General features: G+C 41.2%; 1 protein-coding gene across 1 annotated transcript; it reads right to left on the bottom strand.

Moving 5' to 3' along the window:
* Window positions 1-259: 259 nt before the first annotated feature.
* DAPP1 (dual adaptor of phosphotyrosine and 3-phosphoinositides 1) lies at window positions 260-21,170 on the bottom strand. The gene is made up of 9 exons (XM_029959297.1): window positions 21,092-21,170; window positions 12,668-12,790; window positions 9,360-9,493; window positions 5,755-5,885; window positions 4,397-4,444; window positions 4,096-4,158; window positions 2,002-2,087; window positions 1,382-1,469; window positions 260-363 (listed from the first exon to the last, which is right to left on the bottom strand). Exons 1-9 carry the CDS (start codon window positions 21,151-21,153, stop codon window positions 313-315), a joined length of 786 nt encoding a protein of 261 aa, XP_029815157.1. The 5' UTR covers window positions 21,154-21,170; the 3' UTR covers window positions 260-312.
* Window positions 21,171-23,973: the final 2,803 nt, after the last annotated feature.

The following is a 23,973-nucleotide window of genomic DNA, read 5'->3' on the forward strand; positions in this document are numbered from 1 at the left end:
AAATTATCAAGAGTGCTCTGAATAACCACAAAAGTTGTCAACAGCGACTACTTCTGTGATGAGTTAACAGGTGTTTGAATTAAGTGCATTACAGGCATACACCATATCAAGCCAACCCTGGTTTTGCAGCAGTCTCCATGCGTTATTCCGGGGAGCACTCGGCTGTGGGGATCCTTTGTGTGCAGAGCTGGGTGAAGGTCTGTGTGCGGTGCACAGGCAGGCACACTGAGATGTGAAACTGTCTTCTAGCAAGCACTGCCTTCCCTTGGCAGAGAGGCAATTCCTGCCAACGGAGCAGTGCTGGCGGCACAGCTAGGAACTGAGGGTGGCGTTGCGTTCCTCCAGCTGCTTCCGTATTTGTGACTGGAACAGAAAGACAATCCATTACTGTTTGTCGGCACGCGTGCGGATGTGGGTCAGTATGACCAACACGATTACTGATATTTCTTAGGAAGTAGTGCTTTCAAGCCTTTACATTTTCTTCTCATGACCCAACATGTGTGGTCTGTGCTGATGATCCATAATGTTTACCAACCACATCATGACAATCCTTAAAGATGGAAGTAATTTTTTCTTCCTAATGAGCATGCATATTAAAAGTTGCATCCCAAAAATGTGACCCTGGGTTTGCAAGCATATACATTGTGCCCCTGTACTTGGTGCTTCCCCCTGTACTCAGCACTGGTGAAGCCACACCTCAAGTGCTGTGTCCTGTTCTGGGCCCCTCTATTCAGGGAGATCATTGAGGTGCTGGAGTGAGTCCATCAGAGAAGGGCAACGGAGCTCGTGAAGGGTCTGGAGCACAAGGCTTATGAGGAGCTGCTGAGGGAGCTGGGCGTGTTCAGCCTGGAGAAGAAGAGGCTCAGGGGAGACCTTACTGCTCTCTAAATAAATACCTGAAAGGAGGTTGTAGAAAGGTGGGGGTCGGCCTCTTCTCCCAGGCAACTAGTGATGGACAAGAAGAAATGGCCTCAAGCTGCACCAGAGGAGGTTTAGGTTGGACATTAGGAGGAATTCACAGAAAGGTTGATAAGATATTGGAATGGGCTGCCCAAGGAGGTGGTGGAGGCACCATCCCTGGAGGTATTTAAGAAGAGACTGGATGTGGTACTCGCTGCCAAGGTCTAGCTGACAAGGTGGCCATCTGTCAAAGGTTGGACTCAATGATCTCAGAGATCTTTTCCAACCTAATTGATTTTGTGATTATGTGAAAACTATGTATTCCAGCCTAGCTGGCCTGGAAGCCAGAACAAATATTCCCCTCTTGCAGGTGCTGAGAACTGTAATATTTGGGTGCTACAGTACTGGGGGGGTTTATGATTGGCAGTACCAAGGGTGCTGCTGCCTGAGCTGTCCTGCCATGTAACTGCACATCCCTTACCAGTTTCCATCGCAGTATTTTAATCCACTCATCAGCTTCTATTCCAGTTTTTGCACACAGGTAGTATGTCCTTAGTGGGAACACTAAACTGTAAGTAAACAGAACTTTCTTAGATTGCTAGAACAACTGGGAGTTTTTCCTAAAACTGAGCCCAGCTGGCCTGCACCAACAGTTGGTCAGACAGAGCCGGGCAGGAAGGCTGCGCTCCCACTTAGTCATCAGGAGGGAGGTTAACCAGGAATGGCCGACAGTCATTTACAGCTCAGGGAGATGCTGTCCCAGGTCCATGGGGATAAAAGACCCTTGTCTGGGCACAGAAGTGATTACCATGTGACCTGTAGTAATGTCTGAACCCAAGATCCATGGGTCTAGGAGATGGTTATACAGGCTTACAGAATGAGAAAAAGAAATGCCCACTACACATAGGCCCACCTTTTGCCAGCAGTAATTTGGCAAACCATGCAGGACTGAGGTTGGCTGCCAGAAAGAGACTCATGACGTAGAGGATCAGCAGGGTCACAACCAACAAGGGACCTTTCAGAAGCACTCAGTGTTTACATTTCTAACTTCCCTTTCTATTTTGACCTTCCCAGCAAGATGAACAAAGTACTGCTGCTTACCAGAAACAATTGACTCTTTCCTGGGAATAGTCAAATTGCACAGCTGAGCATTCAGTTAAGTCAAGTGCCCGAATCGGTTCTGTGGCCTTGAAAATAAAATGTTTTTAAAATGGGAACACATGAAAACAGAAGATAAGGCTATCTCAGTTCACCTTCAGTGCATTTAGACCTTTACTAGATTTTTTCAGGCATATATACAATAGTTGTAACACCATAAATCCAAACTAGCAAATGTAACATCAGTATTATCATATGAATTGATCTAAATATAAAAAACCCAGGACAGTTCAGATCTGGACAAAAAACTAGAGGAGATCTCTAGTTCAGGAATGTTTGAGCTAGATGCAGACTGCTGAAGTTTTGGCTGATGCCTTATAATGCAATTGACACAGCAGCAAATCTGGTATCACTTCCAACTGAGGTTTACAGAGACAAAGGAATGGGTATAGGTCTTACCAGACCTAGCCAGCTGTTGGAGATTAAATTAATTCCTAAGTGCCTTAAAAGGATGTAGCTGGGTAAGGAAAAATGCAGAAGCAGAGCTAAAGTAGTGTTTGCAACAGAAGTGATGAGTCTGGCTGCCTGAGTGGTGTGTGTGTATACACACACACACACACATATATATATATACACACATATATTAGTTTCTTTGGGCAAGACCAGGAGTGTACAGATGCAGGGACACAGACTGTCTAACTGCAATCCATCACCCTTAAGAGTTTCATTCTCCCTAAGTGTGAGAGTTCTTCCTTGATTTGTTTCAACCTCACAGTGTTAAGACCTCAGAAGAGGCAGCTTAAGCAGAAAACCATCTTGCTTTCTGCCTAAACACCCTTAGCTGTTCCCATGGTCCTTCATCAGGTGTATGGAGGTGTCCGTTCCTTTCTCTTCTTTCCTTACATTTTTTGTTGGCTCAGTGGCTAGTAGTTATAAGCTTCACTAGAGGGAAGCCACTTGTGCTATGGTGTGCTACCAAATGTTATCCTAGGACTAGCTGCAAGCTGCTCACCTGTAGGTATCTGCAACTCCACAGCAACAACTGGAGTGCCAGGAGACACCAGACCTGCTGCCGGGAAGGAGGCCATATTCCTGACAAAGACACCTTCTTGCCTGCTAAGTCACTAATAGAGTGCTGCCTCTTGAAACGTTATCCTGTAAACTTAATTCAAGTTGGCTTGAACTGTAATGAAAACTGATGGAAAGCAAAGCAAAAACATAACTGTTTATAAATTGTAATGCTTGGTGAGAGAAGGCAGTTGTGTCTGCTTTTGCATAAAAATCTGTTAAGAGACTTGAAACAAGTCTTGGCTGAGGTGCAGAGGTAAACAGTTTGGCTGTGTTAATGAAGGAACCTGAACTGGAGGCACTGTAAGGGCAAAGAAACTCTAGAGGTGTTTCTTATCTTTACTCAGATTAAGATAGAAAGGGAGCAGCAACTGTAAGGACAGGACGCTTTTCCCAGATGCTGCAGGTTAATCTTTGTCAGATGAAATTTTTTAATGAATGGTTTTCTATGTATACTTTTTCTACGTAAGACCACTTGAAATAATAGGACGAAATAAAAAAAATGCAAAATATACTACTAGTATTTTTAGAACTATTTGGATAGCACGCTATCTGTTAGGTTGCATGTCTAAGCTACCAATAAAAGCTGTGTAGTGCTGGTAGCTTAAAATCCTCTTAAGAAAGCAACTCAACAATATGTTCAAGGCCAGGCTGGATGGGGCTCTGAGCAACTTAGTCTAGTGGAAGGTGTCCCTGCCTACGGTGAGGGGCTGGAAGGAGATGATCTTTGAGGTCTCTTCTGAGCCAAACCATTCTGTGATTCTATGGAAAAAACCACTGTGAACAACAACCCTATCTAGTAGCTAAGACTGACAGAACACAATAAATGTTTTCCAGCCATAAAACTTATTTTCTCTTGTTGAAGTCATCAACAAAACTCTGACTTTACTTGAAAAGTTTGACCCCTCTGACAGTATGAGAAGCTTTAGCCTGGGAAGCTGTGATACAGATGCAAGAAGCAAGAGATACAAGGAGGCTGCAGCTGCATCTGTAGAGGTTTAAAGAGCAAAATTGGTGTTTGCTACTTACTGTCTGGTCTTTGAAATACTTAAGTTCATTCCTATGAAGTGTAAACCACCTTGTCTTCCAGTTCTGAAAGATCAAGAATGGATGGTAACTGTCTTGGGTGAATTTAGTCTAATGTTTCTTAGGAAAGAAAAACATTTTAAAGCTGTTGACTTGCTCTGTTTTACAGTCATGCTCTGTTGTTGGTCAAAACACAAATTGTTCCTCTCTGCAAGGCAATGCAGGTAGAGCTATTTCAGCTCCACGTTGTCTGTAGATTCTGTTGGTAATCAGAGTGGAAGACAGCAGTAAGAGTTTTCCTTACCTTAACTATTTTGCCTTGTTTTACCAAATATCCTTCTTTTGTACCAAGCTGTGAAGTAATAAGGAAAGGGATCAGGGTTAGAGATTGAGCTCTGCTTCTATTTCCCACATTCCCCTCTTTGCCTACATCCAGAAGAAGGAAGAGCAGCCTGTTCTTAGGGAAACTCCCTGTAGCCACTTGCCTTGTCCTCACTTCAATGCTCCACTCAGACAGCTGGACACCACTAGGGTAAACATGGACCTGTGCTGGCTCTGAAGGCAACCAGGAGGCAACCAGAAGGCAACCAGACCGTGCCTCTCTCAGTGACACACTAGCCTGCATCTTCTGAACCAAGCACAGCAAAATAGTTGCACTTATAGTTTATGTAGTAAAGTTAGATGTTTCTGAGTCAGTACATGTTGTAACCCAAAGCACATAGGGTTTAACTGACAGTGAAATTATCCACAGAAATTGCTCCTCAAATGCAAACAGGGGAAAGTACTGTTTTACTGTGGCATTCTCTTCTCTCAAATAACCACATGCTTGAGAGGAAAAACCTGTTATGTTCAATGTGCTTTTTGAAAAATTGATTTTTGAGCTGTTTCTCTGGTATCATGAGTAGCACTTGGACCTTATGGCTTCTCAGATCCTGAAACTCTGTGTAGGGACCTGCGAGACTGCAGACCTCTGAAAATCAAATTCTTGCCAAGTTACTACTTGTTCTTGAAAAAATACTGTCTTTTTATTTGTGGTATGTGGAAGTCAAGCTTCTTTGGAGATTAAAGTGTAACTTGGCCGTGAAGGGTTAGTTGTGAGACACATCAGAAGTGGTTCTTCTATCAACTTTTTCTCAAAAAATATAGTATATAATTAAAATACCTTCCTCTCTCTTCTGAGCAAACTGTTCTCAAGAAACCACCCGTCTCACTTAGATATGAGTTACAGAGGATTTAGAACCCCTAATTACTGTCCAAGTGAGTCTCAGATGTCAGAATGGGTGGCCCAAATGGATATGATGATATTTTTTGTGTTTTTTAATTCATGATGATGTTACTGCTAAGGTGGCATTCTAAAAGGAAGATAACAGGACAATGACAATTTTTCACATATTCTTTGTTTGGATGGTCAGACTCGGTTAGGTCAGCTGCAGATAATGTTTTCCCAGTGACATTGAAGGTTTCAGTGACAACATTATAAAAGGGTTTATTTGTCATGGGACCTTACTTAGCAAGTCTGTGTTTGTTTTGCCTTGGTTGGCAAAGACTTCCTGCATCTACAAACCCATAAAGGGATGAATTACTTGTCTTACTCCACAGCTCCCTCCAGCAATCATGCTACACTCAGGCCAGAAGCACCCCTCCTACCAGAACACAACTTACTGAGGGAGCATTTGGAACAAGATCACTTTCTGTCCTTCCCGTCTGCATTGCAGTGTGAACTCGGACGGACTCATAAATGGAAGGTTCTTCCACTTGCCGTGGGTAGGGATGCTTTAATACAATTAAGGTTCCTGGAGAGAAAAAGAGCAGGAGTAATTCCTCTGGCGGGACCATTCGAAAAAATAATTGTCAGTAGCTACCTGTTTGTGGAATGATTAACTTTACCTTTTCCTAAAATTATAAATGCAACTGTGAAAACTGTAAATATATGGTCCCTTTTCAAAACTTTTGAACTTACTAATGCTTGCAGGGATCACTTGACCCATTAAATTCCCTTCCTGCAAAGGAGGCTGGCTGGCTGGGTAGGAAGGATGCTAAACAGGATAGGAGGCCACAACAGTCATTGGTTTTGCCAAACAACCCACTACTTGCTGGTTAAACCACTTAATCTGTCAGAGCTTCAGATACAGACTTCCTACCAAGAAGCCCATGTTACCATCGCCTTTAACTGTTTTTACTGTAACTCTTTCCAGTTAAATGTTTTGATTATGGCCAGTCTTAGTTCTCCAAATAAGGTCACATTTATTGCACTTTCCCTGAAAAAAAAAAAAAAGCTGCATTCTCAATAGTGAATTTAATACAATAATACACTATTCAAAATAGTGAAGAACTTGCTTAAAATAGTAACTGCTATGCGATCTCACTTCATTCTTTAAAAATAATGTCGCAGCATACCAAGTGCTGCTCCATTTGCATTTATGCTGATATTGCAGGTCTTAAAGAGGAAAGATGCTAGAATTGGTAAGAACTTAGACTTGAAACCTACGAGTGAATGAGTAATTTAGTAATTTTGTAATGGGAAAGGCTAAAAAGTGAAGTGGAAAACTTGTATTTGAAGTAACCAACTGAAATCTATTCAGAGGCACAGGGGGTGTATGCAAATGTGATATATGCAACTTGCCATAAGTGAAAAGTCAAAATTAGTTTATGTCTCTCTGGTCTTGCAGAAAAATAATGCTTTATCATTTAAAATGAAATTGAGAACACACCCCATCACCATTCTACAGAAACTACTCTTAAGCTGTTGCATAGAATCAGAGTACCATCATCAGTACACCATGGATAAAGAGCCCCATTGCAGAACTGGAAGGTCTAATTTAACATTTTATACAGTATTTATTTTTTAGTAAGCTCTCTGGGGCTTTTTTTTTCTCCACAAAAGATACTTGTACAGAATCATCAAATGACTATACACAAGAACTAGTAAAAGCTGCACTGGAGCAAGATTCCTCTTTCGTGTTTGTGTATGGTGTCTGTTTCTACAGAAGAATGAAATTAGTCCCATTGTTAGAAATGCTAGCTTTAAATGACTGGCTTTTTGGTCTGGCTAATTACTGGCTACATTTTTACATGTTTTCAAAATCATTTAGTTAAAAACTGATAAACAAAGCGAACAGGTAAGAATAACATGTTGACCTTGTTACTTTGAAAGAAGATCCATCTTGCCTGTTCAATAAACCATCTCAAAAAACACAGTAGCCCCACATTTCTTACAATTATCTGTAGTTTAGAACAAAGTCTACACATTGCACTTCAGAGAAGTAGATGATGGCAAATTAAGCTGTAATATGGACAAGATTGGTTGGGCTTGAAGCACAAACCTGCAGCTGTCCCAGTACAAAAGAACCACAGCACTCCATGAACCAGTTTGCATGGGTGTAGGCCTCTGTGTTTAAGTATTGATCAAAGAGAGTCTGGTGAGCCTCTTCAGACACAAAACTAGCTCCTGTGAGACAAACTTAAGTGGAAGATAGTAGAAACCATCACACATCCTATTTCATGTGTCTGTCTTATAAAATCCTGTTCAAAAGCAAGGAGAAGAAAAATGCTGTCTTTCTTTACTCCTTCATTCCTGATCTCAAAGTGTTTCTATAGAAAATTGTTTGCAAGTACAACAGGGAATAAGAAAAACTGGTCCAACTACTTTCTACTAATGTCTGAGCTAAAGGTCACTTGCTGCTTTTCACTGAAAGAAAGTGTTCCCTACAAAATCAGACTCTCTTCCTGGCCCTTCTGCCAACCTGCTGTGTGACCCTGTGTTGGGACAGACATTCTGCCACACTGACACATGGCTTAGAGTTGACACCGATGAGCCCCTACCCCATTTTTGACAGAAATTGGTTACCATCCAGGAGAACTCTGACACCCATATCTGAAGGAACATTGCCTGAGTGCTAACACTCTCTTCTTCTCTACTGTTATCCATGGTAAGGTAAAGTGGAATGTTTCTTAATGTGATGTTCAAGTTTATCTGTTTTTTTTTTTATTCTGTAGCACATCCAACATGGAGGTTTCACAGAGCCAGTAGAATCTGAGCAGGAAGCCTTGAAGTGATAAGTGAGCAGTGTTGATCCCATCCACAGAGATCACATATCACCAACGCCTTGCTTACTAATGTGTGTAACGTGCAGTGAAGGAATGAAGAATGGGTCAATACAAGTTCTGTATGTCATCTGAAATCTTTACAGAGTTAGGCCTGTTGATGCACATCTGATTGCACAGGAAAAATAGCTACACAAGTAGGAACTCTGTGTTCAAACCACTCTTCAAAGCAATTTAAAAAGACAATGCTTTGAAAGATACTAGTGCCACATTGAGTGTACAACTGCATTTTTCTTGGGGGGAAGAAATTTGCAAAGCAACCCTTGAATTTAATGTTTGCATTAAAAGAGCACTGGTGACATATTACAGTTAATGGCTTGTGCCAACTACCATTTAACTGGTCTCTTGCATATATAACTAGTACTACTCTGAGTTATTTGCATACACTTTCTACAGAGGATACCGGAGTTTTTGGTACTATCTTGTACTGACACATCTTCATCTCTTACATTTAAAAAAAACCCTAAAACTGGCATTATTATGATATTACGAGTCTGTTTCTCCAGGGGTTCTAGTCTGGTCATGTTCAACTCACTTGTAGGAATCAAGTTTAATCTTTTGAGCTTTAATTTAGGCAGCACATTGTCTGTTAAAGAAGCCTATGCTTTTTCTCTCTTAAAAGCAAGACAAATCACTGTGATGGCAGATGGCATCAGCAGGCTGATGCACTGTAGACAGAACAGGAGAGATGGTTCAGACCACATTCCCTACAGGAAAGAGGAACATAACACTGCAGACTCTTTCCTTAGATGAAGAGTAGTGAAGGTAAACAATTTCAAGTCCCTTTTCCATTTATTCTTATAGGAGAATTTCAACTTCATAGATGAATATTTATATGCTCACTAAATGCCCTTTTTGAGAATGTTCCATTCCTTCCACTACAGGCACATTTTGAAACAATCATCCTCTGAGAAATCAAAAGGAGCTCATGTCCCTGGTTAGCAAAAACTCAGTAAACTTACATGTGGTTTATCTTCAGAGTACTTGAAAGATTTTTTTGAAGTGGAACTTTTTAGATACCTGAGGGTAATAAGAATGTTAATTTATGAAGAGGAACACTTCAGCAGTAGATCTACTTGCTAACACATTGGAAGCTCCTTTTACTTAAATCTGTTTGAAGCATCACTACAAATGTATTCATACAAACATATGGCTCTCCTTACCTGTTTCACTTCCAATTAAAGGCTGATTGGCAAAATGCATGACCAATTCCTTCAAGCTAGAAAATTCATTAAACCCAAATTTAAATGAAGTTCCTGTGTATTCAACATGGAAGTGTTTCACAGAATCTTTTCCCCTAAAATAAAAAAGGAAAATTTGTCAAGGCATAAACGCCAGAGGCTTTTGGGATATACAATCCTTAAATAGCAGCTTTCACTACAGAAAATCTGGCCCAGAGCACAGGCTGACATTCGCTGTCCTAGCAGTAATACCACTGCCATTACTGTCCCCACTAATATTCAACACATCCAAGAATTGGATTTGAATTGCTGCTTTACAGATATGAGGTGATGAAAGCCTAGAAAGGCCAAGTGACTTAACCCTTAATTTAACTCTTGCATCAGTAAAAATACTCATAAAAGAGATTTCAAGCCTTCTGCCTAAAAACGATGATATCCCTTCACTTACTGGCTTTAGTCTTGATATTGCTTGGGACGTGTCTTACTTTTCAGAAAGCATCATAATCTCATTTAAAATGTCTTCTATTTCTCTTTCAAAAATAAGCTCCTTCTTTTTGCACCCAAACAGGGGTTTAATAACCTACTTTTAAATACCTAAGGCTTTACAATTTGTCTGCTTTGTCTCTATTTGGATGAATGGTTCCTCTGTGATGGGCACTACTAAAAATGAACCAGGGTCCTGTAGGGGAAGTAACAGCATTTATTTGTGAAACCTGATGGTATTAGAGAAGTGTGCAAGGCCTCACTTCCTTGATGGGCAATTATTTTGACTCAAAAGAAAGTGACGCACTTAATGAAAGTATTTATCCAGTGAAAAAGTTACTTTTGTAAATGTTACTGGCACTTAAAATAGTTCAGAGTAAACTTTGTTTGAGCCAAAACTTATATAGGAAATATATTGAAAATAGAGTGAAGAAAGGGATTTATAGCATCTTTTCCATTGTTTACTGACACTTCCACTGAAGATTATGATTTCAATCAGTAGGTACTTAAATGTTCATCTCTGAACAGTATTTGTGATATTGTAGAACGTGCCTCTATTGGCCTCCAACATTTTTATGCTACAGTCAGCTGGGGCACAATGCCTGCAACAAGCCAAGTGCAAATGTTCCTCACTAGCGCAGAGCTGCTGTAACTCTGCTGCAATGACAGGATTTTCCGTCTATTCCTCTAATTTCATAAGAAATATAATGTTGCAATGAGAGCAACTTCTACTCTGTTTCCTACTTCCTTTTCAAATTGGCTAATTTCAGTGGGGGAGCAGGCAATACGTGATCTCTCTTCCTACAGCTGTCAATAAAACCCTCAAGGGATGTCTAAGCAGTTTTTCCTTTAAGAAAATCCAAAACTATAATAATGACTGAAGTTCCTTGTGAGGCAGAGGCAAAAAGTAAAGTAAAAGCTACAGAAGACATTTTAGGAGAGAAAGAAAATGACAGCCAGAATTGCTAAATTTATCCTTTCCACAAAAATGTATCAGAACAAAACTGACTTACTTATTCTAAAATTAAGTTTTAATATTAGTCAAAAAATTGAAAGGAAAATGTAAAATTAAACAAACATAGAAAATAAACATTTTAAAATCAAAATCAGTATTAAGGGAACAGTACCACCAAAAACTGATGTAACACAATAAAAGATCAAACTCCAGATTAGGCTATTCAGTTCACATGGTAATGCAACAAGTAATTCTTGAAACTACAAGAAGAGCTGAACAAGAGATTGGAATAGGCCTGAAGTAGACTTTTCTAGGTCTTCTGAGGCTAGAATTTCTTAAAGCAGCAAATTTATTTTCATCAACTAACACTTTTGTTTCCTATTAAAAGAGCAACTATTTAAATTTCCTTTTATTACAATAAGTTGATTCCTGAGTGCCCTTTAAAACTAGCTGAAATGTGTATTTTTAATTGTCTGAGGTAGACTATCTCAAATAATGCTTAGTTACATTTTAAAGTCAAAAAATATTAACAAGAGAAACAATGATTCATTTAAAATTACTTTTTTTAAGGAAAGCTATTACTTACAAATGCCACTATTTTTTTTCCTAACACTTGCACTCAATTCAGTCGTTGCTACTCTGAAAACTCGTTTTGTAACATCACCTCCAGATGTGTTGGGCGCCCCCAAAGCTCTTTGTATAAATAGCTGTCTATAGTGGTAATAATTTTAACAGTGTATGTATAGGCACACTTGCTCCTGACCTTCTGTCAGAAAAGGGTGAAACAGCTCATAGTTGCCTTTTCTGGGGAACAGGGTATGTGCAAATTGCACTTCCAAATTGTAACAGCTCGTGGTACTGCATATGCAGAAAGCCACAATCTCAAGGGCATATGCTGTGTTCCTGTCCAAGTTGTAAATAATCAGCATTATTACAATGTTCAAAGTGACTTTAGTTCAAAAAGTTACTGCGATTCAGCTGAGCTGGGGCCACCAATTGTTCAGAGGCTCAGTCTGAGGCAGAAATGAGCTTGAATGCAGTAGCTTAAAATTTCACTCTAAGGCTGCTTATACAGTTGCCAAAGCCTAAGAATGTATTTAGGGTTGGTTACCTCTCTCAGCTGACATGCAGGGACCATCTTCTGTGTCTAATGCACATGTCCTTTGTGTTGTCTTGCTAAAATACTGTGGCTTCTCTACTTCTTGGGAGAGTCTTTAAATGTGATTCGTAGTGAAGTACCCAGGCCAGGCTACCTGTGCTCTGTATTGGTTGTGTCCTAAACTCACATAAATTGCTGTAGTTGACTTCAAGGGCCTGACATCTGTCACCTGCAAAATACTGTCTAAATCAGTCATGCATAACTGGCTGAGGCTGAACCCTAGCCCACAACAGAGGAGTGAAACCATCAAGTCAAACATTGGAACATCCTTCAGAGATGGTGGTTCCTATTCAGCAATTCAGAAACTAGTGAAGCTAGCACCTATTAAATTGTATGTTTGCCACTATCCTCATCATAAAACTTCTCTACTCCCATCAGCTGCTTCTTAAGCTCTTGTAATTGCCATACAGATTTTTATCATGCAGACTGAAAATCTACAGCCAATCCATAGAATGATGTTTTCTACCAATAAAATTAATTTATAATTTGGAAAAATGAGAGCAACTGTCAAATCCAAAGAATTTTTTTTTCCTCTAACAAAATGTCGTTCAATGGGATTACACCATTAGGAATATACTTCAAAATAGTCCAAACCCTAGGAAAAAATCAGTAGGTCATCTCAACGCATGAGACATACAAACAAACATGTGAGTAAGTGCAGCATTATATTAATTCACTCTGCCCATACCCTACCTTACAGAGAGGGAGTACAAATCTTCCCTTTCATTACTCTTCCTCAAAAGATAGCTGCCATCCCGCCCGTTGGAAAGCAGCAGCGCTTCTGCTGCATGTCGGGTGAGATTATCATGGTACCACCTGGGAAGACACAAAGGGTTAAAGCATCATTCTCTCAGCTCTTAATTGACAGCTGCTGCTGCTTCTTTTTGGAGCAGGGTTACAGAAAGAGGAAGGACTGCAACAACACTGCTACAATTTTGAGTTACCATCCTACTCACAGGTTACACAGATCCATGCCCCTTTCAGCAGCCACCTTTTGACATGCTCAGAAAAATATTTTTTGTTAATGCAAAGTTGTGTACAAACAGTTGACAGTCTGAACCTAAAGAACCCTGCAAATTCTACTTGTCTGAGTAACAAGTTACCCAGGTCTGTGCTGATAAGGTGAAAGCAATTTTGGGGGGTATACAGAATCCTCTGTCTATTTTCAGAAGCTGTACTTCCTGACATATGTATACGCTTTGGTACACTTCCTCTTCTGGGGCAAACAGGCAGCACTTAAACTCCTCGCAAACTCTGTATTTCCCACAACAAATCTACAGTACTAAGATCTGCAATTAAACATGCTTGCCTAAGCTTAGAATTACAGGGATCAAAATTAACTGACGAAATTTCAGTGAAAATTAAGAAATCTCATCGTTGTTGCCACTTGGCCACACAAGGTCTGAGAAATGGAGGAAAACATCTAAACACCTGCTTCAATTTAACTTCAGTGAAAATTAACTTCATTTTTCTATGTGAAAAATTTTGCAAGGAATTCAGAGGGGAAAAAAAAGTCCTACAAAGAAGTCCAGGAAATGTAGTTTATGGCTTTCTTTCCATTCATTTCCATTCCATTTCATCTTAACATTCCCCGGTAGAAACACCCAATTTCTTTCAACAGTCAAGGATCTCCTTAGCAATGAACCTGAGACTGAACACAAAAAATGCTGCAGCTATAAAATGTTGGAGTTCCAATCCTGTAAGACGTGTGTGCAGATATTAACAATAGCTATATACACCCACTAGAGCCTCTGGTGCAGGAGGGAGGGATACTACATCCAAAGCACGGTTCTGCAGGGAACAAGCTTCCTATGTCTGTGAGTGAAGTGGTGACAGGTCTCCTTTCCCTTCCTTTAAATTGTGTGCGCCTATAGCACTGGGCTCAAAGTCTATCACTGTTTCAGACAGAGAAATACAGTTTCACTGAAAGCAGAAGTGTCGTCATAGCACTTTCCAGAATTTGTATCATGGCGGTCTTTAAACTGAACCCAGGTGCAGTGAGCTCTTTCTCCTTAGCTGTTGTTCACAAGTTGCCACTAAACTTGTCATCTCACACAAAGCCCTAACTCTGAATTTGGACAGCTGCCCAGTTGAAAAGCCAGCTGGCTGATAAATTGCTTTATAAGAGACTCCAGACTGTTAACCCAGCGGAAGGCAAGATCCATGTGAAACTCAATACCGACAGGGTATTGCTGCTTTGGCTCTAGTTCGTGGTTCGTGGGCCATCTACACAGTGGAATAATATAATGAATATTTAAAGATCAAAGTGTCATCTTCTGAAACACCTGTCAGCCAAAATCCACTTTGGTATTAACTGCCCCAGTAAGTAACAGTCAAAGGTCAGATCTGTCCTGATGTGAAGAGGATTATATCAGCATGCACATTTGGCTGGACCTGCAGCTGGGAAGGTAACACTGCGTTTTGGGTGGGATTTCATAACACCACTTCTCCTACTTCTGTGCAAAAGAAGCATACGTTGACAAAATCTGTAACCGGTCATTTGCATGAAGGAGGTGAATTTAGTTTGACATTTCTCATAAGTGTGCTGTTCCCTTATTTCCAGAAATGCCCTTTTCTAAGATTTTAATTAGGGTTTAAAAAGTGCTATGTTTAAATCCATGCTCTCTTTAAACATAAAAGGCCAGTGACTAACAAAATTTTACCACTATGCAAAAAAAAAAAAAATAAACTAACCAAAAGCCAACAACAAACCCCCACCCACTTAAATGGGAATATAATTTTGTTTGAAAGTGCAGTTTTGCTAACAAGGTTGCACCAGTCATCTTGCCTAAATATGCTGTCTCAGACAAAAATCCCTCAAATGTTACTGTGTTCCTCTTGCTCATCTTAAAAAGTAGAAGTGGATATGAGGCAGTACTGCAGATCTTAGTACCAAAGGGACACTAATATGTTATACATATTTTGTCACAGATGGTTCAATTGGGTTACTTGGATATTCCACTGTGAAAATGGTCACACAAAACTTGTTGCAAACATAGGTAATGCACTTGTGCACTTGCACAAGCATAGGTAATATTTTAAAATGCTGTGGAAAATTTAGAATTTGCACCACAGACAACTAGGAAGGTAAACAAATACACACCTGTGCAAATTGTCTGCTCTCCCAATCAAGCCTGCCTGATGAAACAAATAGAAATAAACGAGACTAAAAATAAATCCAAACAGTTCTGTGGTGAAACACTACTAGGTATACTTGAGGTAAATTTAAGTATTTGTCAGAGGGGAATCCTTCTTTTTATCTGTTTCAGAAAAAATCATTTAAACAGTTCTTTGAAATTTGCAGGCAAATCAAGATGGGAGACATGGATCATTTGGCAAAACACTGTAAGAGGCAGTCACATTTAGCTTAAATTTTGGTTGTTTTCCGAGTGATACCTGGGACAGGAAACTGTTGGATAGAAAACACAATACTAAATCTACCTTCTTGCCTTCTTAAAATGAGACATTAAGGAAATTAAAACACTTTATAAACACCCATCTGTTTGAAGCCCCTAGAAAGACCTTCAAAAAGCTTGGCTTCGGTCTTTGATGGTGCGTATCCTGCATACTGGGCTATTTCTGAAGCTCTTTCCAAAAGTCTTTTTTATAAATTCCTGTATTCACTACAAAAAAATTTCAGAAATAAGCTCTGTACTTGGACACTCAGACTGAAAATCATCAGTAGTGTAACAACTGTGTGGGGTTCCTGATTCAGATTTCTCAGAAGAAACACAAGAAGAAAGATAGATGAAAGTCCTTCCCTGCTTTAAAGCCACTTCTGCTGGCTACCCTTGGCCTTGCACACCATCCTGTCCGATATATAGAGGTTTTTCTTTTCTAATAATTTCATTTCTCCTATTAAAAAAATCTACATCCTCACCTTTTTGGGGTTACTTCTCCATGATTTGACTAGCAGTCTCAGTCTCAGAGTTTATAACTGCTGTCATTTATCCATTCTGGTTGCTTTAACTTTGTCCCAAATGACGTTAAATCTCTTAAACCCATACATGTAAGCATGTTTGTGTTATCAGTGCATGTTGTTGAATGACCATACTATTCTTCCTGCTCTTAGAAACAGAAGAGTCTGCTAGGCCAATGAAAGCACATCTTAGGATGGGCATGCACACCTAGTGAGATTACCTTTGTTAATCTTTGGGAAAAAAATTTTTTCAAAAATTAGACTATTCTTTAGTTCCGAGCGCATTGGTGACAGCATAGAGAGGACCTTACCAAGATGGCTGATAAGGAGAAAGAAATGAGACACTCAGTGCTCCAGAGAGCCCAAACTCATCAGAGCACACAGCCTTGCCCCAAAGATCTGCCCACCCAGTCAGCAGTGGGGTTCCCCTGTGGAGCTGTGGAGTGAGCTGGTGGCTGCTGCAGTGCAAGCCATGTCTATGCTGGCAGCCATATCCCTGCAGCTATGCTGGTCCTCACAGCTCCAGAATAGGATGCATTCATGTTAAAATCTCTTCTTGAATTAAGATCTCTGTGTAGTTAATGCAGAGACTAGAGCTACCTACACTGAGGTGATGATCACATATGTTACAGCAATTTTTGAGGTGGGAAACTCCCTCTTTAGGTTAGAACATCATCTTCAAAATGTTCATTTATTCTTTAACAACCCAAGTTGTTTCAATGAAAAATGTTAATGAAACTTTATTCCTTTGTCCCCGCAGATCAGAGAGCCCTCTAGGTATGGCATCTGTTGTTTCTGGTAATGCTGTTTTTGAAGAAACCATACAGATATCTTGCAAAACATTACTGCCTGTGTAAATAGGGGCTAGTGAATAAACTCGTAGCTGGCATTAGGTGGATTAACTTTTTAACAGTAACATAATACACAAGGAGCACAAACACTCATTCATGCAAGAATGAATGCTGAGTGACTTGGGTAACTCTCTTCTCAGCCATTTCTATGTGCAAACTGAGTAACACCCAGTACAAACACTTGCTTTTCTTCCTCATAAAAATGAAAGACAGTAGCACCAGAAGAAAGAACAGCTAGAAGTTCTGACTGCCATTTGGTTTTAGTGCCTGGAGTGATAACTGAGGTATGCCCAGCTATCAGATAAATGCAGTAGGCAGAGGTCACACTTAGTTTTTGTGTCCTTATCAGATTATGTTCTCAGATGGTTACAGCCTGGATAGAGTTAGAAAGTGTGTGCATGTTAGGCTTGCTGTCGTAAAAAGTCAGGCAATTCAAAGTTCCTTCTCTGAAGCAAGAAGGAGATTCTGGGTATTCAGCTGAGTGAATTCTCTGCTCCCTTCCCAGAAGCTCCCTCCCATACTGCAGGTGATGCTCCTCAGTGGGTGACCATCCCTGAGGAAAGCACCTTGTAGGACCCAAGCAGAAACACTGCAAATCGAATTCATCTCTCAGACACTTCTGAAGGGTAACAAGAATCCCCATTAGTGGGAAGATGGTCCAGATGTGCTTGCAGTAGGACCTCACTCCAGTATTATTCATAGCAGTTATTCACCCTGAGTTGCTTGGTTGGGGTTTCTTGTTGTTTGTTCGGGGTGGGGGGTTTTTTGTGGTGGTAGATGATGACAAGTTTTGCACCTTATTTTTGTATTAAAAAATATCTTCTTCAGCAAGAAGCTGAATTTGCTTACATTTTGTAACTATACACTAGGTTCAAAATGTATTCCCATTCTTAGGTTAAAGGAGTGGTACACAGTACTGCTTGATGGAGTGCACTGACTTATCTCCTCTGACTGGATTCAATGCTCTTCACATACCTGTAGTCCAAAAATGACTCTAGAAAACTGACTCACTAGTTCTCTATTTTTGGCATTCTGGATTTCAGCAACTTCCAGATCTTATCTGTCAAGTTGTTTTGGTTTTTTTTTAAATTTATTTTCCTAATATCAAACTCTAGAAGCATTGCCTGCCATCTGAAAGTTGCAAAAGGGTACCTCATGTCACTAAAAGTAAAATTTTGGCAAGGTTTTTAATGGCACATGAGTTGACAGAGCTCTAGAGAACCTACAAAGGCGCAAGAATGCTAAGACAGAAGTTATAGGTGGCATGCAACCAAAACTGGTATTTATTAGACATCCTTTCAATGTGTCACACCAAAACATTTAATCACACACCCATGTAAGGCACTTTGTTCAAATACAAGGATGCCATTACATGGGAAAAATAATTTTAAAATAGAAATAAAAGGAAATAACATCAGTGTATCCAGCCTTAAAGCTCCTGTCTTCTAACTGTAGACTTTCACTAGTTCAGCTTCTGTTTTTCACTTCCATTTTCTCTCCCCCTTCTTTCAGCTGCCTTCATTCTGATTTTCACCTGGTCTTTCAACCCACTTTCTAGCTGTTTTAATTTTTTCTTTGTTAAAATTTGAAATATAGATGAAGAAAAAAATTCTTATGACCATATACCCTGTTCCAGTCATACGTGCTCCTCAATTCCCCAATTTTATTATCACCTGATCTAGGCCTGAGGCCCAATTTCTCTTCTGAAAACTAAGCATGAGGTGTATTGTTCAGACTTATAAATACCATCTGTCATGGGACTGTCAAACCTGGAGAAGCATAAAAGCTGTGCTGCAAGGGGTGACAAAGAAAGCTCAGACTACAAAAGGAAAAAGGCTACAAAAACTTGTTTCCTCTTGCCCTGTTCCTTTCACCTCCAACAGGCAAACAGTGTCGCCCAAACTATGCTGTGCTGGGACAGAAACTGCACTACCAGATCAGCCTGGAATTACTTGGATGACAAGATATTCCACATTCTCATCTCTTGCGCAAATAACGTGAACTGCAATGTGGAATTCCCCAGACTCACATAGGACGTGACCAGTTACAGGAGCTTCACACTGCAGTATATGGGCTGTCCTTTCAGCTGGAACAGCAATAACTGCAAGTGAAGAAAGGGTTGACCCCAGGAATAACCGGAGACCTTCAAAGAAGAATCCCAATGTCAGTTTCCCTTTCCTTTAAGCCAAGATGTTTATGTCTCTTTTGACAAACTTCAGTGTTCCCTTTTAAACATTTTAGTATATTTAGGGACAAAGTTAATGAATGAGACAACAAGTTCTTAATAATGTGTTTTGATTTTGATCTCTCTTTTCATTAGCCATTAGGTCCACCTATATGCACATCCTCACAATGAACCTGCATGTAAGCGGAATTTTCACTACACTGCTGACAACTTTCCATTTTGATGAGCAGCTAACCTGGTAAACTATGAGCATATTCCGGTGCTCAGCCTCCTTTCTTGTAAAAGGAAAGGAAAAGTCCTTGTCATTTCACACTTCTTCAAACTTTATCCAACTTCTTTGATTTTTGCACCATAAAGCAGAAGCTCTAAAATAACCTCCTTCAAATTCCCCCCCAAAGGCACCTGAATTTCAAAGCTGCTCCTCATTTGAATGACTGATGTCTCTGCTGGTCTTTACTATGGCAATGACACACGTTCCTCACCAGAACTGGGTCTCAGTTGTGCTAGATACTATGTTGGGTGCCAGGGAAACTCAGCATTGTGATAGTATCAGGAACTAAGTTTAGGTTGGAAAACCCTTGTGATGACTGAAAACTTAATTTTATGGTCTGGAAAGTGACACACCCACTTCTTACAGCTGTAAAAGTATTTGCATTAAGAGACCTTTTAGACTATGCTACAAGAATGCTTGCTGTATGAGGACTTCTTTTTCCTCTTTATAAAAAGACAAAAAAAAAAGCGACCTTAGTACTAGCTGAAAAGAAAAGGCCTTGTTTCATAACTTGAAGGGATTCTTTGCCTGGCAGTGCACCTTTAGTGCATTTAACTCAACAGGCTCCCCTGAAGGAGGTGTTTAGTATTCTGTGATAGGGTGAAAAGTTTAGGTTTTCCATTGAAGTGGAAATAAAATAAAGAAACTACAGCTTTAAAAATGCATATTTGTATCACTCTCATTTGTACCCTCTCCTTCTTATGGACACCACATCAGGTACCACATGAAGCTGCAGTACCACAAGATCATCTATGAGGATGAACTCCTCACCAGGGAGTGAGGCTGTTACTAGGCAGGTGTTACTGGCACATATCAGCTCAGACCATATAGTGTAAATGAATAAAAGTCTGGTAATTGGGAATAATGCTACCCACAACAGCTGCAACTATTTTTTTTTCTTTCTTCCCTGAAGATATTATTTTAGGATGAGCATAACCTTACAGATGCAAAGAAAATGTATATAACAGCCACGCCGGGTACCACTTAAAAGTGACTTAATATCATACCTGTTAGATGCTTACATTATCAGGCATTTCTTTTAAGGGTTCTTCTAAATATGAGAAAATATCAGCAGTGTTTAGATAGTAATTCCAAGTAATTTTGTTGCAAAATGGGTGTGTCGCATCAGACAGGGAAGGTCTGTTGCATCCTTCAGCCTTCCGTTTTGCTCCTGGGATTTTTGCTTTTCAATGAGTGTGATGTCCTCCTAATGGCTGCGAATTACAGCACCTTTGGGAAGCCTGCTGCCTCCCAGGGCTCAGCGAGGAGCAGCCGGCATGGTGGCTGGGATAGCAGCCCGCTGCTCCAGGGCCCAAACCAAACTACAGAGAGGCAGCCAAAGGGAGGGCACGGGGAGGACAGCAGCTCTGATTCCAAGCTCTGGGTTTGGAGCTCCCTTGAAATGAGGGAAAGCGGCACGGCAAAATCTGGGCTCTTCCCAGCAGAGGAGGTTTCAACATCACAGAGATTCTCTGAGGGAAACTGCCGCAAACTCTCCACTACATTCGAAACTCCTGCCTGCGCTCTAGTTTTTCCTGACTATTTTCTGTTCCTCCCACTCACCTGTGGCCTTCCAACCTTTCACACCTGCCGCAGGGACGAGGCACTAGGCTTCCCCGAGGGACCGCACACCACGCCCGGAGCCCTTTGGCAGGCTCGTTGAGACAGACCCCATGTTGTCTTATCACTCACTTCATTACCAAAACCCAGCAGCAAGAACCAGCAGCTCCCACCCTGTCAGCTCCCATCGGGTGGCGCGGCACCACCAAAACCCAGCAGCAAAGAACCAGCAGTTCCCACTCCCTCGGCTCCCGTCGGGTCACCCGACACCACCCCAGGACGGTCATTTAGGGCGTCCTTCGTGCGGGGACCCCCCACGAGCGCCGCTTACCCGAGCGCCGCCAGCTCCTGGTCCAGCGGCGCGGCGGGGCGCGGCTCCCGGCGCTGGGTCATCGTCCCACGGCCGCTTCTCCGCCGCCTCCGCCCCGCCGGGGAACGACTCCTGCCCGCGACCGCCCCCGCGGGACGCCGAGGAAGTGCGAGGTGGCACCTCCCCGGGCGGGTCCCGTCCCATCCCGTCCCGTCCCGCCCCGCCGCCGCGTGAAGCCCCGTCCCCAAGGAAACGACCCCCGCCCGAGGCTTTGGGGACCCCTCCGGCCTCATCCGCGGTGCCTGGTGTGCGCCATGGCCCTCCCATCCTGCTAATGCTTTGTTTTATCCCTACGATAATTCGTATTCGCAACTGCCTTAATCTGTACACCCCTTAGCGCATATTCCAAAGTGTTTCCTGCAATCAGTGATTGCCCCTCACCTCTTGTTGTGTCCGACAAAGCACTCAGCGAGGAAACCTGTGGAGGTGCACTCGGTATTTATTCTGCAAGTGTCAGGTGTTCAACCCAGCCCCCAGTGGGTTTGTAGCTTGCAGCTCCCGCGGTGTGGTACTGCCGCTGGCTTCCCTGGGAAGGGGGATTCTTCCTGCCCTGCGCACCTTGATTTCTTTGATCGTCACCCCTCTCCGTGCAGGATTTGAAGAGGTCATGCTGCCTCTCAGAAACAGTGATAGGAACATCAACTGCTGAAAAGATACCTCTGAAGAGGGAATGAGGTTGCATCAAAAGGATGAGATATTTCTGAGTGTTGTCTGCCATCCGCCCTTTCCAATGATTAAAACGATTTCCCACAATACTAGAGGTTATTTGTATTCCCCAATACTTCATGGGCAGTAATTATTATAGTTGTGGCAAATTCTTTTACGAATTTCTTTGACAGAAGGACAGTCTCCAACAAAAAAAAAAAAAAAAAAAAAAAAAAAAAAAACAATAGAATACTGTTTTCCAGTCACACTGAAGTTTTCACTAGATATCCAGTACTGAAAATATGGTTTTTCCAGAAAAACTGGTATTTAAAGAGGATGGAACAGCTACTTATTTTCTCTCACACACTCAGCGTGGAGCCAAGAGTCGTGGAACAGGCATGTTGCCTCTTAAGTGGGAAAAGCTTCAGAGAGATTCCATGTGTCAGATCAGACTATCCTGTTGTTTGACCTTCTGATCGTGGCTGCAAGGTGCTGTGCTCCTGTACTTGATTGTTCATCCTGAGAACCAAACATTCATTTTTAGATAAAGAGTTTGCAAATAAGCAGACTTTTCCTTATTAGGAAAAAAATTTTTTTTATGGGGAAAAATATTTTTTCCTCTTTCTGAATTTGCTCCTTCCTCTATTGTTTATTGAAAGCTTGTGATCTGAAAAAGTCTTTGGTAACCTGACGCTGAAATTCACAACGTTTGGTTAAACAGATGCTTTGGAGGTCTCCACTGTTTGCTCCTATTTGCTGGATAAATTTATTTCTTGTTGCTCTCCTGTTCTGGAAGCTGCTGTGTTTGATTTCAGCAGTGATGAACTTGGTTATCTTGAAGGTTATCTTGTCTGTGTTACTGATAGAGGCAGAAAAGCAGTTATCAAAATTTCTGAGTTACAGAGGAAAAAGCAGAGAAATTAAAATTAATTAAATTCCAAGCAATTAAGAGCCCTGACTAAATTTTAGTAAATTCTAATTACACCATAAATGGTCTAAAAGTTCACCAGTGCAGGCTCAAAGGCGGTTTCCAACCCTTCTGTACACCATCATGTTTTGTGCACCAGTGCCTTGTGGAGGGAGGGGGTTCCCATCTGGGAGCAGATGCTTCCTCTTACTCTGCACCTGAGAGTGCAACGTTTCCCCTTCATTGCAGAAAAAAAAATAAAAATAAAAAAAGCAGAAATTGTAGTCTTGTGCAGCACAGAGCAACTTTCCCTTTAAGAAGTCCGCCTTATTTGGGGTCTTTAACACAGGTTAGCCACAGGGCAAGAGAGGCTACAGATTGCCAGCTTGCATTTCGGCAGAGCCAACAGACTTTAGTGTCAGGGTTTCGGTCCCTTTCCCAAGCAGGAGCATCCCCACCGGAGGACTTGGTTCCGTATGCGATTTGAGCGCTGCGCCGAGCTGACCTGTAGGCAGCAGCAGTGCTCTAGTGCTTGCTGCTCAGCCCGGAGCGCTGCTGAGCACAAAACACCCCCAACAGAAATGGCAGGATAAGGTGCCTTTTGGAAAATCAGTGGGCACTTGGGCTTTCTACTCATCCCCTCACAGCTGTCAGTTATCATGGCAGTGCGATTTAATTTAAAAAAAACGATCTCTTGAAGTCTTGCTTGAGTAATTGAATCTCATGGGAAACAAAACAAGCAAACACACACACCCCAAACCCAATCATTTTTATTTCAGATCATGAAGAAACAGAAGGAAAACTATGGCCATCAAAATGGAAAGGGGAAGGCCAATAATGATTGATACATATGCCATTATTCCTTGTCTTATGTGCCACACTAGGTTATTCCAGAACGACATATTTACCATCAGATTTTAAAATCCAATAAATGCTTTACATTGCAGCCACCAGGTCTCTCGGGGCAGCAGGTGCTTGCTTTTATGATAGTGGTTTTGGAGATTATGTGTTCTGTTTGGGCAGAAATTGTGGGATTGCTAGGCTTGCTAGGTTGTATCACGTGTCCTGCAAGTGGTCGGGTCCCAGGATCATGACAGTTCTTGCAGATTTTCAACTTTTTATGCAGTAATTAATTAAAAGTGTTTGAAAGTTTTAAATTTTTTCAGGTGGCTGTAATTTTGTACTTAAGTTTTAAGATATATTAAATTGATAAAGGAGAATTAGGCTTAGACAGCCATGTGACTAATAAATAGACATGATCGTTGCAAAGCATAATAAGCAACTCCAGTTA

Source organism: Manacus vitellinus, unplaced genomic scaffold (assembly GCF_001715985.3).
Source record: "Manacus vitellinus isolate BGI_N305 unplaced genomic scaffold, ASM171598v3 scaffold_0_pilon, whole genome shotgun sequence".
In the NCBI taxonomy this organism is placed as follows: domain Eukaryota; kingdom Metazoa; phylum Chordata; class Aves; order Passeriformes; family Pipridae; genus Manacus; species Manacus vitellinus.

Excerpts from the sequence above, each read along its gene's own strand:
- DAPP1 (XM_029959297.1), bottom strand. The coding sequence starts at position 21,153 with ATGACCCAGCGCCGGGAGCCGCGCCCCGCCGCGCCGCTGGACCAGGAG. Across the intron at positions 4,159-4,396 it reads AACAAGGCAAAATAGTTAAG|AACTGGAAGACAAGGTGGTT; the intron begins GTAAGGAAAACT and ends TTGATCTTTCAG. Across the intron at positions 2,088-4,095 it reads AGTATTTCAAAGACCAGACA|GCCACAGAACCGATTCGGGC; the intron begins GTAAGTAGCAAA and ends TTTATTTTCAAG.